We start from the raw sequence: 16283 nt of genomic DNA, 5'->3' as shown, positions 1-16283 counted from the left end.
TGCTTTTAGGACTTGCTTCAATCCGGAATTTATTTTACCAGGAAATTATTGGGTAAAGTTTGTTTATTTTCTCAAAAAGTTCGATAGTTTGAAATGATTTTTAGAACTTTCTTAACCCATCGTACCTCCAAATACATATCAGTTTTTTCACCAGTGTTTATAAAAAAAAAAAAAAAAGAGAACCAAACTTTTAGAGCCTCAAAATACATATAAAATTCTTGTTCAGCAGCCGTATACTGTTAGTTATTGTATGAAAGCTCAGGCAATTTCAGAGAGGAAAAATATCCCATGAATCACTGTTGTTGAGCAGCACTGCAATTACAGGTGGTGCCTTTATGTAGCCTAATTGGAAAAAATTGAAGTCCTGTAAAAGTCCTGTGAAACCACCATCCCTGTCATCATCTTTTACACTTCAGAAGGCATCCTTCTTTCTCTTAGAGGAAAAAAAACAGCCCTAAAACACATTAACAGTTAAAAACAGCTATTGGCAATGTACCTTCCATTTCTCTGCCCATTTTCTTGTTTTGTGGTGTTTTTTTTTTCTTTTTCCCGTGGACAACTGGCCAAACGCAGGTGATGTGACGTCATGTTGAGATATTTCCAGCAGCTACAATCGAGTTTGATAGCAGAAAAAAATCATCCATCTAAAACATGAATGTCAGGTTTTTAGTTTCAGCCCCTCAAAATCAAAGAACAAAGTGTACTTTATAGACTCACCATTTTGCACAGACATTCAACAGTCATACAGGGAGAAATCCATCATAGAAGAAGCAGAGAGACCAATTTCTCCCCCACAACAGTAGACTCAATAGACTGTAATGCAATGCAGCCACAAGTTGACATGTTGCTTTTTGAGTAAGGGGCGACTCTCACTTTTTCTTGACTGGAAAAAAACTCTCGCTCTCTCCTCCTATCGGTAGAACCTAAAGCTGAATGCAACAAGTCCACGCCTTTTTCTTTCTTTCGAAAGTCATTCTGGGAAATGTAGGAACTCATTAACCGAAGTAGAAGTTGATGAGGCAGGTTGGGGGAAAGTGGGTATGCCGACAAAGTAAATTACAACACTTCATCACAAACCGGGATGCACCGAACATCATAAATTGATGATATCTATGAGTGTACGAGTATCTGAGGGTGGATTTTTAACTATGTCGATGTCTACTGCATCATTTTTTGACAGAAAGGTTAGACAACTCATGCTGGGCTTAATCTTGCTGGACAGACCTCGGTATTATGATCAATGGACAAGTGATAAACTAAATATTGCAATCAATCACTTATAAACTGCTATTCTATGAATGTCAGTGGGCATGAAATTGGACAGTCAGCAGGACATAGAAGTGCACTCTTTGCTGCCAGAAGTTGTTAAGTTAACAGTCTCAACAGCTTCATAAATTGCATTGTGATTTTCTTGGATAAAAATTCCACGATTTTACAGTTGTGGCTAAAACTAATAGTGAACTCAAATGCTGGAGGCAAATAAGTTTAGGGTTGACTTTGAAACATTGTGATGAGGAAAGGAAAGGATTGCTGCCTGTATAAATTGAGATGCTCACTGAGGTGCTGGCCACTTACACAGGGCCAACTCTGCCAGAGAACAAGAACAAAACTAGATTAAGATAACCTTTGCAAAGGGATGATTTATTAAGCTATTTTTCTAATGCACTTTTTCCTCTCACATAAAGCGCCTTGCTGGCAACCACTCTTTAATCAAAAAGGATTTTTCTGATCCAAAGCCTGCCTTGACATGCTGGTGCAACCGCCGGACCTGCGGGTCATAAGTGAACCCACACATCACTACCCTCTTTACCTACGCTCAGTAGCTCATGGATGGCTTTGGTATAATGCGTGTATCCATTGCACGTATGTGAGAAGGAAGCTTCGTTCGTCCCATGGAGCCATGTGCTTTGCAGACAAACCTTCCATGTACAATACAGCTGTCCAATGCTTTAATTCTAATGCACAGACCCTCTCATTTTTCAGATCTCTCTGCTGCCGTCCAGAAGTTCTCCCAGTCTCTGCAGGAGTTCCAGTTTGAGTGCATAGGTGATGCAGAAACAGATGACGAGGTGAATATCGGTAAGTGTCGTTAAGGCCGGGCCCAGGAGGGTTTCTCTCTCCTCCTAATCTTTCATCTCCTTCCTCTCTGCTCTTCCCAATTAGTTGGACTGTCACCTCAATCATGACCTTTTCCCTGGCATTTCCGTAAGGATTCTCCAGGGAGTGGCTTGGCTGTTCTCCTCAGACGTAACATGAGAGCCAATGTCCCCTGGTCCTGGACCAAGTACTCAAAATATGATGTGATATTATTATCTTGGAGCAATTTTATATCAATAAAAAGCAGTAAAGTGAAAAGAGAAAGGTGGTAACACTTTACAATGGCTTTATTCCAGTGTATTAACCTGTGTACTAGCCTATGGAAAAGTATTGTAAGTACGCAATATTGCTGTGTTGGTACTTGATGAAAATCTCCTTAATATGTAATGTATTTACAATGGTGTCACAATGCAATGTAACTTCAAAGTGTCATTCAAACATAATGTACTAAGTACAACAGAGTTCTGGCACCTGGCATAAGAAGTGTTGAGGAAAGCTGGAGAAAGATCATGCAGAACATGCTCCTGTCTTTACAGTGTTAACATGGACCCTCACTGAAGCACAGGATTTGTGGGTTATTCAAAATATGCAGCGCTCAACTTTTTATTATAAAACTATATTGTATATATACAGGACAAATTCAAATCAGTTGAATTTGACAAATAAGTTCACAGCACAATGCACTAGTGGTTGCAGGAATAGTACTTCAGTGCAGTGTTACCTTTAGTCTTATGAATTTATAAATTCTGGTCACAAACACTGGCAAACCTACCACAAAATACAAAATAAGGCAATAGAAATACTATATGTAATGCTTTAGAACAGTACAGTGTACTTACTGGTTGTTAAGTTGGAATGACTTAATTAAAGTAAAGCGCACTTATAACTGTGTATTTACAATTTACAATATTTTTCCATAGGTTAGTACACAGGTGAATACACAGGAATAAGACTATTGTAAAGTGTTACCAGAAATGATTTACCAGACTCAGTGGGAAATGTTTTCAGACAGAAGTTTAGCATACTAATTCCTGGAAAGGGAGATCTGCTTCATGAGTATAGATCTTGCAACTGTCTGCATTGCATGTATAATTAATGCTATTGATTTGCTTATGATGCTTCCCCTGTATCTTTTTTCATGCCTTTAAGAGATCAAAGGGACTAATTGTGATCAGTGTCAGAGATTAATGGAGGTGCGAACCTCCAATCCTCCAACAGGAATATGAAAGCAGCTGTGCAGAAGGCTTCTCTGGCTCTAATGGGCAGGACTCCCAGTCTGGCCTCTTCTTCCGCTTCTCTTTTTTTTTTTTCTTTTTTTTGCACTGCTCATTATCCCCAGCTTGAGTCCTTCGCTCTGTGGATCTGAAGACTGCTGAATCACTGTCCATCTGTGTGGCCTCGACTGGATATGAACCTCCTCCACATGAGGCTGTAATGTTCATGCGAATGCGTAATGAAACAAAGCTGCAGAGGCTGTGTGGTAGGCCGGGTTGAAGAGAAGACCAATTATGCTTATTGGGGAAACCCACACCCAAATCCAGGCCTCATTAGGATCTAGCATGCTTTAATTTGAAGCGGTGCACCCTTTTCCCTGGCCTCCTATCAAGAGCGCTGTTGATCTCAGATTGAACAGTGGATATTTGGCTGCCCACCTGTTATCCACTTGGATCTGCCCGGTATTTATAGTGCAGACTGCTGGCATTGTGGAGCGGGCTCAAATGACACAGGCGCGGGCATCTGTTGGGAAGCATTTTATTGACTGCCTAATGCAGGCAGTGGCGAATTAATTTGGTAGATCTTTAGTCAGGACCTCCGTGGCTGCAACACAGGCACAATCAGTGTTCAGTAGTAGTGGGATGATTCAATGGGTTCATGTAATACTATGTGTATTTATTTTTAATAATGTGTAATACTATTCTGAATTTTTGAGATTCCTTGTATCCACAGCACACAATTCCCTGCACCATAACTGGCCCAAGTAGGCTATTTTGTGTGAGGTTTAGTGTTCGATATCTCCTTAAAGCGAAATGCTTTTCTCTCACACTGTAGGCCACACTGCTTTGTTTCCTCACCATCTCAGAGAGAAAAGGCCATGATTACTATTTGAGGAAAAAATGTAATAGCCTGTTGAAATCAATCTAGTCATCAATGAAACTGAGCTTTCTGACTGACATGGCCAGACCCTTGCGCGAATGCCAGCCATCATCTTGATGCAGCACTGGTATAGTTCACTTTGATGCTCCCAACTTCCCCACATAACATCAGGATCCTGTATGTGCTGCCAGACGGGTTCACCTGACCTTTTATTGATTTCTCTCTATGACTTCCTGGAGTGACATTCACATTCCACACCAGTTATCTAGGAATCAATGGGGCCAAAAGATTGATGTGGCTATAGAAATTTTAATTTTTGGAGAAGTTATAGGCCCTTGTCTCAGAAGGTCATTCCTTTAGTCTCTCAAGTGTTCAGACTGTAGTGGAGTGAGATGAACTCAAAATCTAGAACTAAAAAGCTAAATATCAATTAGAAAGGGAACCTTTGGACCTTTAAACCATTAAACCCATACTGGTGGGAACTGGTGGGAAATGCTATACCCTTCCATGTAAAGATCTTATTTTAACAGGCAAGCAAAATGTACATATACAAATATATAGAATTATTTCAACAATAAATTTACAGCTTTACTCCATCTTGTATGGGATGAAAAGTTATATATATGACTTATTATTATTACATTTAGTGTTATTATTACATTTAGCCAACATATAGTATATAAATGTTCATCGTTTCAACAGCAATCTCTGGAGGTGGGTGAAATTTATTTTGTTCAGCGATTTATCAGGTCTATTGCCTTTCCTCCATTTACCAGTGAATGATATGCAAGCTGTAACCCCACTTTGACTCCCATTTCCTTTCTTCAGAGTCTAATCTTGTCCCATCAACGGCTCCAGCTGTGCCCTTTACCCCCTGAGAGGTTTGTGCCGTTGATAAAGGAGCTAGTGGCGTTAATAGGAGGCCAGCCTGCCTGCAGGATCACTGGCACAAAATCATTGCTCCCTGGTCTTTAAAAGCTTTGGTGTGTAAATGGACAAAAGTGTCTGAGATGATGCATGGGCTCTCATGCCAGGCCGGCGTGGCTGATAATGATGTTACTGTGTTGGCAAGCACACAGCTCGACCGCTGCTAAATGGCTGGACACGGGGTGACACAGGGGCTGACCAACAGAGGCCACTTCGTATCTGGCCCCGTATTTAATGAAGCTGTGAAGCTATCAAGGCACAGTTCACTGCCAGATAAGCCTCGATGTACTGTATGCTGAATTCATCCGGCCCTACAGAATGTAATATGGGCTACTGTAGCGGTGCAGCGCAGATGGTGCGAACATATCTCTCCCGCCTCAGCGTCCCCTACACTGCAGCAGTGTATTGTACAGCGTAGCAGGTGAAGAAAATAAAGGGAAGCAATCAATGGCTTCCATTTAATGAAAGTGTTTTTTTTTACTGCCAGTCTGGGTTTTAAATTGGACAGCTGCATGATTTTGTTAGGTTCAGAGATGTGCTGTGCTGAAAGCTCTGAAGCTGCAGTGAAAATAAACATTTTAACGCCATGCTACAGGCCTTGAGGGGTGCCAGGAACATCTGATGCTTAATGACTGAGCCACTGATTCTTTTACACCCTCCATCAACTGAACGCAATAACGCAGTGTAATGCAGTGGATCTGTGGGTATTTGCTCAATTGGTGACCATATTGACCTCTTGTGCATCGTTGTCATACATGCTCATGCGTTTAATGGATACACACACATATATTTCACCCTTAATATGGCGTTACGTAAATAATCCTTCTTTATGTTTCAGCCCAGTCATTCAAAGAATTCTCCCAGCTGCTGAACACTGTCGAAGAGGAAAGGAGACGCTTGGTAAGAATGAAGTTTTGTTTTTATTTTCATCTGATTTTGATTTCAGAAATAGAAAATTACATGAAAAAAACAAAAAAAAACAAATCATGTATATTTGACCGCAGATAGCACAAGAAAGTGATACTTGGCCTTGTTGGAAGGCAAAATAACAATAACTTGAAATACAACACAAAACACAATAAAAACAGTCAAAGGATCATAGGATATACATACATGGAACTAGTGAAATTGCCTTAAAGGAGAATAGCAGTGTCACTTACAGTTATAGCCCATTATAGCCCAGTTTACATTTCCTCCAATCCTTTTGCAATGCATGCTGTATGCAATTAGCTTTTTTTTTTTACTCGTTTTTCCTTGTTTTTAAAACACAAACTTCACGGTATCAAACCTAACTCAACATTAACTGCTCTCCTCGCTAACAAAGATGTCCCGAAAAAGAAGACATGGATGTGACAGTAAAGTTTGTACGGTGGGAGAGATTTTTTTCCTGGCGGAGACTTCCATTTCTCCCTGTGGGTGTCAGGTGATTGACAAGAAGCCGAGCGTAACGTAATGTGCACCCAGATATGAAAACTCTCAGCTCAGGCACAGTGGCATAACGATAAAAACAGAGAAAGTTTGACAAAACAAAACGAAGGCTTAATGTTTACTGTGATGGATTATCTTAGCTCAGGCAATTTTCAAGTCTGTGGAAGTTGTTTTTCATGCCGTACAAAAATGAATGGCATTTCATTAATCTAGAAAGCAACAGATGTTATTTATATCACAGACTGCACAGACAGGGTCAAGGTTTACACAGTGAATCTCTCTTAACGTGGTAATCTGTGGGATTCTTATTTTTTTATTACTATAGTAACATATTTAGTGATAAATGGTCATTGTTGTATGTTTTTGCACTGCACTTCCCAGATTCTTCACCTGTCAATCAAACAGTGTGGGCGGTGCTGTGACGTCTTTTTCCTTGGATTATCTGTTAATGAGGTTTGAGTTTCTGTAGGTGCCGATTTTTCTTGGGAAAGATCACACCAGACAGAACAGCGAATGTAAAAGCTTTCATGAACTGGCTATAGGTCGAATTAATATTGTGTTGTATCAGCGATAAGAGAGTGGCAAAATGGACATTTATTTATATGAAAATGTTGCGGATTACTAGTTTAATCTCACCAGACACTTATCTGGAGTATCCATAGAACCGTTTCTAGGAAGCAAACACAGGAGGATGTGATATACTAACCAATAAACTCAGTGTGACAGAGGGCTGGTTGGCTTTCAGTGTCCCTGGTGCCTCAAACCAGGCACTGGCATATGGTTGTGACTCTGTCTTCCTGGTGTTGTGCTGGTCATCTGATGGCTGTCCGGGACGGTCATGGCAGATTTGGGCACTCCGAGTTACATACAGGCCCTGTTAGAGTGCATGCCACAAACCAGAAAGCATATACATTTGGAGGCAGAACTCTGGATGGGAAAGCACGCAACAGTAAAAATTATGACACCCTTTTACAATTTAATATATTTATTTGCATATATTTATGATAGAAACACCGAAAGAGGAGAGAGAGAAATACAAATTCATCCAGGTGTGATAGAAAAAAAAACCTAAGGGGCTTATAAAAAAAACCCAAAAACCATCTAATCTCAACGGAAACAAAGAAACAAAAACAAATCAAGATGACAAGCAAAGACACGGCTGAATTGGATAACAGAAATTAAACGACACCACAATTCCATAAGGAGGAAAACTGTTTGACAACAACAAAATGCATGATTGCAAAGTAATGGAAATAAAGTAAATACATTAAAAAAGTAACAATGACAACTCACAGAGGCTATAAAATGTAGTGCTGATGGTCATTATAATATTTCTTTCCACTGCGATAGATTTAATACAAAAAAAATAAAATTAAAAAAAATAATCGCTGTAATGTTTTTAAAAAAATCCTTTTTTCTTTTTTCTTTCTTTAGTGTTGCCTCTATCTCAAGATCACAGGAATGTTTTGTTACATCTTTTGTGTCAGGGCTCAAATCTTTGCACTTACCACTAGTTGTTGATTGTTATAGTTGGTGTTGCAGGATTTTAATCTTATTCTACTGTCACGCCCATTGTAAATCATTCAGGATAAGAGTGTCAGCTAAATGTCTCAAATGTGATATGTAAACAGTATTCTTAAAATCCCCATGAAGTGAAAAGTGACTTTTTGATTTGCTTCTCCAAGGAGATGACACAGAGTTTATGTTTACCAGGAATCTGAGCCCCAAGCAGCACCAACTGATTTGTCTTTGCTCCTCCTGTAAATGAACTGTGAGCATTTAATGACTCACCTCACTCGGGGGTGTAAAAATTGTGATTGACATTTCCTAATAAGCTTGAGGTACTGCGCTCATTTCCAAGCTTAGTTCTTCTAAGGTAATACATATGCAAAGTCCTGTCATTGTTTTGCATTTAGACAGCACTATAACTTAGACGGCATATATTCCCATGTCTCAACTTCTAAAACTCCTACCCATATTTACTTTTTTAATCAGCGTCACAGTGTCATGAATTGAGCTCTCTTCAACTAACTCGATCATGAATAATTCAAAATGCTGATTTTTGTGGTCTAGGCCTGCTAGACTTGGCATTAAAAACTTTTTCTTTTTAATTGACCTTATTCTCACGGTTGCCATTTTGAACTTACATCAACTAACCTAAAAAGCAGGTAACCTAGCTATGTCGTATTGTTGTGTGCCAAGATGCACATCATACAAACATGTATCATTTATCAGATTCCCCAAAGAAAAACTTGTTACAGAGAAGCTAAACCAGAGAGAGCATGTCTTGTTGCCTTCAGTATCACGTTGCCATGGCGCTCCACCTGCTGCACACGAAGCATTATCCACTGCCCTAATTTCATCGGCTATTCCCGACTCATTATCCGTCAGTGATATTGTTTTAATGCAGATTTTCGCTAGTTAGTTACCATGAAACTGAAAAAACTAAACATATGTTGCGCTTGGCTATGGGTGGACATCTAATTTATTATTAACCAACTCACCAGAAACAGCCTTGTTTGAATTTAAACGTGTTAGGATTTACATGTAAACTATATGCTAAATCATTTTATAGTAAGACACTAGAGACAGAATAGAATAGAAAACTTTAGTGTCCTCATTGTGACAATTTGTTTTGCAGCTTAAAAACAGTTACAGCTTATTAAACACTTATTTCAACATTCAGCACACATACACATATCACATGGTAAAAGTGTAATCACCTTTTACCTTAAAAAGCATACTGTGCAGTACTAATTATACTAATACTAATACAGTTTCAGAGTTTCAGTGCTTTGTTGTATTGTTGTAGCGAACGCTAACATCAGCCTTTACGATCTACGTGAATATTGACGCTGGACACTCTCCGTTTGCTGCCATGAACGTGACACAAGTTCAAAATGGCCACTGTGGGAATAAGTTCAGTTAACAGTCTTCAAATGCTGTATGGCTTATTTCATTGTGCTGGCACTTTATGGAACAGCAAGTTATGAAGTAATTCAGATATGATTTGCCTCCAGTTTGCATCCACAAATGCTACAAGGACCCATAGCATTTTCATTAGACAAAGAGGCGTCATACTGTACATGAAACTACGTATTCCCATCGAGTTTGATTATAGACTGCGGGATCCCAAATACATTCCCCGAGTTTTACAAACACTCAGAGACTCGGTAACAACCCTCCTAACAACTGTCTGCACCACTCTAACCCATACTTCTCGTAATTTCCCCGCTATTAAAGGACTGTCTTAAAACGGCCTGCGTAAATCCTGTTTATGAATTCAGAATCCATGGTGTCTTGTTTTCTACAATCGTTTCATTCCTCCTCACAATACGTAGATGCAATGAATACATGAAAAGGCCTTCAGTTGAAATGGCCTCTAGCTGATGTGACCAGTGCCAATTCAGGAGGTGTTTGTGATTATTTTGACAAAATAAATAATGTCACAGACGCTCTGATTTGATCATTCCCTTTCTGTAGAACTAATCCAAAGAGCATTAAAATATGATAAAACATACAAGTTTCGCTCCCAATCATTAATCCATCCGTACTGTACCAACCAAAAACTCAAACTGTTTCAAAGTGCATGAGGAAGAATAAAAGCCCATTTGATGCTACCAGATCTTTAATGGATATATTTCTCTGCAGCTGTTAAATAATTCATGGTTGACAATAAACAACAAATTTGTGGTGACAGAGTAATTGGTTTGACTCCATGTGGCACAGAAGAGCATGCAGAGGTCTTTGGGGATAACTGTCCCTTTTATGACCAGCATTCATGTGTTTCACCTCGGCAGCAAAGCAAGTCCACGATGCACTCATTAGATCTGTTTTTAGATGCAGTCAAGCTCAGCAAAGTTACAACGGAGAATAGAGACACAACAAAGAAACTTTTGTGGAGACTCACCGCAATTACTATTCCTTTGGCCTTGTGATATTGTTTCTTGATAACTGTCTATTATACAGTGTGTTTATTTGGTAACAGTGTGTGGTAGAGTTAATTCTATGCTGAAGCACAGATTTTACCTGAGTTTTTATGCCAGTTTCTGACAGCTGTTTCTGTATGGAAAGCATGGAAAATACCATTTGCATGTGGATATTTTAGTGGACATGCAGACTGCGACAGGAAGATGCAAAGTCTTGAATGACATCATGCAAGTTCAATGTGGAGATGAGGTATGTGTGATTGGCAAGGAGAGGTTTGACAAACAGTAGCACTGTTGTTCGTCATCAGCTGAATTATCATTGTTCAATGCTTAGAGAGTAGCCTTTCTTGGAAAAAGCTTTTGTGTTGGAGCACTTCGCACCTCTTCATCGTAAACCACTCACCAACAGCCACGAGAAAAGCTCAAAGAGGAAATTCTCTAAATGTTTTCCAGTGTTAGGTGGATCCGCACTCTGATTCTCCAGAGTCTCATCATGTGTGCATCTAGCTGGGCGAAAAAGGCAGGAGAGTGCAATTGACCAGAAGGTTTCATCTCGTCTTTGTTTAATTTGAAAGCATTTGGTCTACGTGACTCAATTAGTTATCACATAGTAACACATGTTCACCAACTACATTAAATTGTTCTTTACAGGGGAAGAACACTGTGCTAAAATCATGAAATATTGTGAAATATACCAGCTGAGACTTAACACCCCTCTATACTTAAACCACAATGGGCGCCAGATGGTGCATCTATTTGTAAAGTTTGTAACTGCTAATAGATTACGGGGGACAGATGTGGCAGTCATAGCCCAGCATGCTAAAAAAGTAGCTTGTTAAATAGTAAGCGTCACTCACACTGTGTGAGTGAACTTTCAACAGCAGTTCCTGAAATAAAACCCTGACTCCCCCATCCCCCTTACTCCCATTTCACATCTGGACTGAATCTGTGGCCTAAAAATAGAAACACAGACTGATAAGAGTCACTGAAACCCAGAAATCTCAAAGCAGATACAGAGGAAACTTGTATGTCTCAAATTAAACCTGCTCCTTTGTGTGGATTATTAACCAGCATCTATCTAAGGTGCCACTGTTGTAGAATCTTGCCAGTAGCCCAATTTCTGCAGACCTTTTCAAGCATGAAGCGTTTTATTGTCTGCTGGCTCGGTGGGAGGCCAGGCCTGAAACCTTTGTGCTTGTGCACTTAGTGATTGGCTTGCCAGCTACCCAAGTGTGTTATTCCATGGGAAGACTTATCAAATTCCTTCTTTTTAAAGAGATTCCTGGTATAATTCCCCTGCTGATAACCCTTTCAACAGCAAGAAAACAGAGTGAGAGAGAGTGGCTCCGGTTCTGCATGGTTTGAGAAGGTTCAGCGCTGCTGAGCTTGGATGGCATTTAGGAGTGGAAGGGCACTGCCCTGATGTTGTGGCTTTTGCAGTGATGATCAAACCCCTTTGGGAAAAAGCCTTTTGTGGCTGCGGTGGAAAATAGATTTTTCTTTCCTGTTTTTCTTTTCATTGAAACAGAGCCGTAAAAGTTTTCAGGTGTGGCTTTATACTTTTGACCCCATTTCAGGACACTTTCATTTGGAATTGACAAATATGGCCTTGCCAACTATTATCAAATTGTCAGTAATTTATTATACATACATATACATATGTCTTGTATATCTGAGAAAAATAAAGAACAATAAGATAAAACAAAATTAAAAAAATTACTGACAATTTGATAATAGTTGGCAAGGCCATATTTGTCAATTCCAAAAGAAAGTGTCCTGAAATCCTAAATATGGTGGCAGATTCTAGTTATTGTTAAAGGGTCATACCTGCTAAATTACATTAGTTTTCCCATTGCTGCTCTTGTAATGGGATCTTGTCCCAGTAAACCAAGGAGTGAGTGGAACCAGGCCAGTTTTGGCCAGGGCAACAAACAAAGTGGTATCTGATGTCATTTTTTAGCCCCACGACAGCAGGAGCTCTATGGATCGCTGGTCGGTCGGTCGATCGCTCGTGAAAGTGTGCCGCTGGGATTTAGACTGCAGACTCTCAATCGGGAGACCAGAGTTCGATTCCTGGCAGGAACGAAAATTCTATGTCGCGGGGCTGTTAGACTCATATTGTTTTCATCAGAAACATTATTGCAAATTCAAAAATGATCTATAAAAATGAACAAGCACACTGGTAATGTATGATGGACAGAGAAGAAAAGAAACCAGTTAATCAAGCTATTCTGCACAAGAGTTCAATGTTATGTCAGCTCAGTAATAAAAAGTACATATCTATGAATGACATTAAATCACAATTTAGGATCTTATTTTTCCAGCATTTAAATTTCAAGTTAGAAAAGCACATTAATAACGATAATAAATGGCGATTGAAAATGAAAGTAAAGTTTTAATCATCATGGAAGCTTTATAGTGCTGCACTCTGCGGACGGAGATACAGATCACACAGTGCAATACAAACTATGTGGTCAATTATACACACAAGTTACAACTTAATTAAAAGTGCACAAACTTGTTTAGAGGATATTTTGTTAGCTTCTATGATGTTTTCATAACTGTGTGTCCTTGGCTAATATCACATTTGTCTGCTCATTTGTTCCGATAATCATTGGACTATAGCTAGGCAGCTTCGAGGACAGGCCAACACCTCACAGCTTAACAAATCAATGTCATTCTTTCATCAGCATTGACTAAAATGCAGTAGTGTAGTCCTTTCAGTACCTGACATTTAGAGTTGCTGATTTTGTCGGTGCATAGCTACCATATCACTTGTATGATAAACCCAAGACAAGGCAAGGCAAACTTTATTTATTATTTCATACACAAGGCAAATACAATGTGCTTCACATAAAACAGAAAAAATACATAAAATGAAATGAAAGAAAGAAAGATATTGAGCAGTCACTCTCACACTGGTGACACCTCTGAGAGTGACTCCCTCAATTTTTCCTCTCAAAAGGAAATCAAAGCTCAAAACTTTCTTTCATAGCATGTCAAAATTCAACAAGCTGTAGCATCCTCATCCTCATTTCTTTTCTCAGCAATTAAGAGCAAGATATATCATTTTGCACTTCCGCTCTTGCTCTTCCATGAGATGTTAAAAACAACAAAAGCCCCCTCGGCCCCATGAGTGCTGATTTGCTGCGCTGCGTTACATTTATTTCCCATGTTGAGGAGTTCTCCTTTGGTTTACATTTAACTCAACAGCGTTTAAACGTGTACAATTACACCTAATTTGTCTGCGCCGCAGAATTGAAACCAAATGACATGAAGTGCCTGTCTTTGTGCAGAGCGAGGCACACACTGCTGCTGTTTTCTCCATGTTTGACAGTACAGTAACTTGGCTGTGTGCTGGCCTGTGAACTGAGGAATGTCCCGTTGACCCTGAAACAACAGTGCGAAATAAAGGCAGCCATTGTTCGCGGCAGCATCCATGGTGGCTTGTTTAATGAAACTCTGAAAAGTATTCGGGACTGACAATATCAAACCTTTGTGCTATCCAGTCTGAAGCCAAAATTAACCTCCAACAGTTGTTTACTGAGTGATACGGGGCTCATGCTAAGTGTTGACCTCAATCATGGATTGTACTGAAAGTTGGAGCATTAACCTTAACCACCAACTGCTCTTTCTTTTCTCTCTCTTTCTCTCTCTCACACACACACACAGCATACACACACAGATATAAGCACACTGTGATTTTTTGTTATTCAAGAGTTTGGCGAACCTGGCATACGAGATTGAAACTGACATTCAGCCTTGCAAATAGAAGTAAATCTAACTTTTTTTTTCGTTGTATTTTCAACCAAGAATTTCCATTTCTTTACTATAGCTATTGTGTGTCATTTTAGGATCTTGATTTCTTTGAATAACAGCTCATGTCCATGTACAGTAAAGATAGAAAATTGCTATTCTTTATTGTATTCCTATGGAGGATATGGTCTTATCTTTTCATCCCATCGCTAGGTTTGTGTAACTTTTGTATAACTCTCACACAGACTTCATCTTTACTCAAAAAAGAGCGCCTTAAAGAACAGCACATCATCTATCCCAATTCACCGTCCAGACCAAGTCATTTCGAAGAAGCAAGCCACACTGACTCGCTGCTCTCAAGGTGTATCTCCAGATCACGGGTTCATTGAGATTAACCAAGCATACAGAAGTCATAGAGGCTGTTAAAGTTATTGTTATTGTATAGTTATTATTTTAAAGCCTGCTGTATTATACAGTATTATGGCTGTTCACTCCGCAGTGATCCCTCTCCCGTCCGCTGCTCTCATTTTATGTGTGCTTTGTGCTTGCATGTGTCAGTACAGTCTGGCCGGTTATAAGGTCACAAATTCCTCGGATGGGAAACATTTTCTCATCTGATGCAAACAGTCAGTCTGGAGACAGCAGTGTGTGGAGTGCAAAGGAGGCATTTAGACGGAGCCACTGGGAGAGCTGTTTGCTGACATAATGCATTTCCTGTCGCTCCTCTGTGCAAAGGAGGAATTGGATCCCACAGAGCCGGCGGTGCTGAAACACCTCTCTGCACAGAGAGTTTTTATGTCCCGATACATCAACCTGAAAGTTCACCAAGCGTGCATTAATTAATAAATGAAACATGGTGCTTTAATATCTCTGTTATTTCAGCAGAAAAATTGACTACAGCTCACTCAAGGCTCTCAGTAAACTCTGCCTGCCAGCTTTACTAACGTACTGACAGCTTGCTACATTTTTTAGGATCCAATTTAATTTTTTATAGTAACAATAGGGTTTTAAGTGTTTAGTTTCAGTGTGTTGGGACTGCATTGGTGGAACAGATATACTTTTACACCAGCTCTTCCACATAATCTGGGCCACTCACACAAGTGAATGACAGCAAAGCTTTCTGTTTTGACACTCAGGTAACATGAGTTAATAATACTCCTATTTTTAGATTGTCCCACTGTCATATCCCCTTGCCGAGTTCATATTTAATGCAACGTTTCTCAAGCTTGATGCTTATCAGTTCAGAGTAACAGAAACTGTGCTACTAGACCACATACATTTCTGAATGATTTTGTAATGCTGACAAAGCCCAGAAGCGTGGCTGTAGTCAAGACCGCCTTGGTTGAGTCCCAGTCAATTCCAACACCAGATCCAAAGGGGATTGAGACCAAGTCAAGACCGAGACCAAAGCAAATCGAGTCTTATTCAAGGCCAAAATAGCCAATGAGCAGGGTACATGTTTTTCCAAATATAAAAATAATGCTTAAAGTGTTTCTTAAGGGTGAACAGAGATGTAGATCTGCAGGAATCAACATCCAACTAATCAACACAGGGTTTTCAATAATCGGGGGAAAAAATAGTGGCTGAGACCAGGACAAGTCCAAGTCAAAATAGACACGAGACAAGTCCAAGATGTCACAAAATTGGTGTCAAGAAGACTGGACTCAAGAACTGCAGCCTTGCCCAGAAGCTGTGTACCATAGAACACTGGTCTTTTGTAGGGATGGGACAATGTATCAAAATTCAATATATTGCAAAACAAAAATGTGACAATACGCTACATTTTATTCAGCTGTAATCACAAATGAGACAGCTTGTCCCTCACAATTTCACAAGCTCTATATCCAAATTATATTATCTGCACTTTGTAATGACATTTTTTAATTGTTGTTTACATTCTAGCGAGCCAATGCCATTTCTAGTAAGATTTGTGGCTGAGAAAAATCCATAATTCTGCACTGTCTTTGTAACCCTTCCATAAAATACCACGCTCTTTATCTAGAGGAGTAGGTAGGTGAGTATAAGCACACATTGCAGATAGACAGCCACCTA

At 39.6% G+C, this 16283-nt stretch overlaps 1 protein-coding gene across 2 annotated transcripts in view; it reads left to right on the top strand.

The window, feature by feature from the left end:
• Positions 1–16283, top strand: part of LOC139641764 (rho GTPase-activating protein 42-like) — a 67052-nt gene that overhangs the window by 17225 nt on the left and 33544 nt on the right. For both annotated transcript variants that reach the window (XM_071516350.1, XM_071516349.1), the window contains exons 2-3: positions 1984–2079; positions 5957–6018. In XM_071516350.1, coding sequence (XP_071372451.1) covers positions 1984–2079; positions 5957–6018 — 158 coding nt within the window. The remainder of the gene's footprint in view (positions 1–1983; positions 2080–5956; positions 6019–16283) is intronic.

This window comes from Centroberyx affinis, unplaced genomic scaffold (assembly GCF_046629955.1).
Source record: "Centroberyx affinis isolate AG114_WGS23_722 - 3 ecotype Tasmania unplaced genomic scaffold, CSIRO-AGI_Caff_v1 ptg000399l_1, whole genome shotgun sequence".
NCBI lineage: Eukaryota > Metazoa > Chordata > Actinopteri > Beryciformes > Berycidae > Centroberyx > Centroberyx affinis.
Note: the sequence above shows the minus strand (reverse complement) of the source record. Positions and strands in the feature narration are given on the sequence as shown.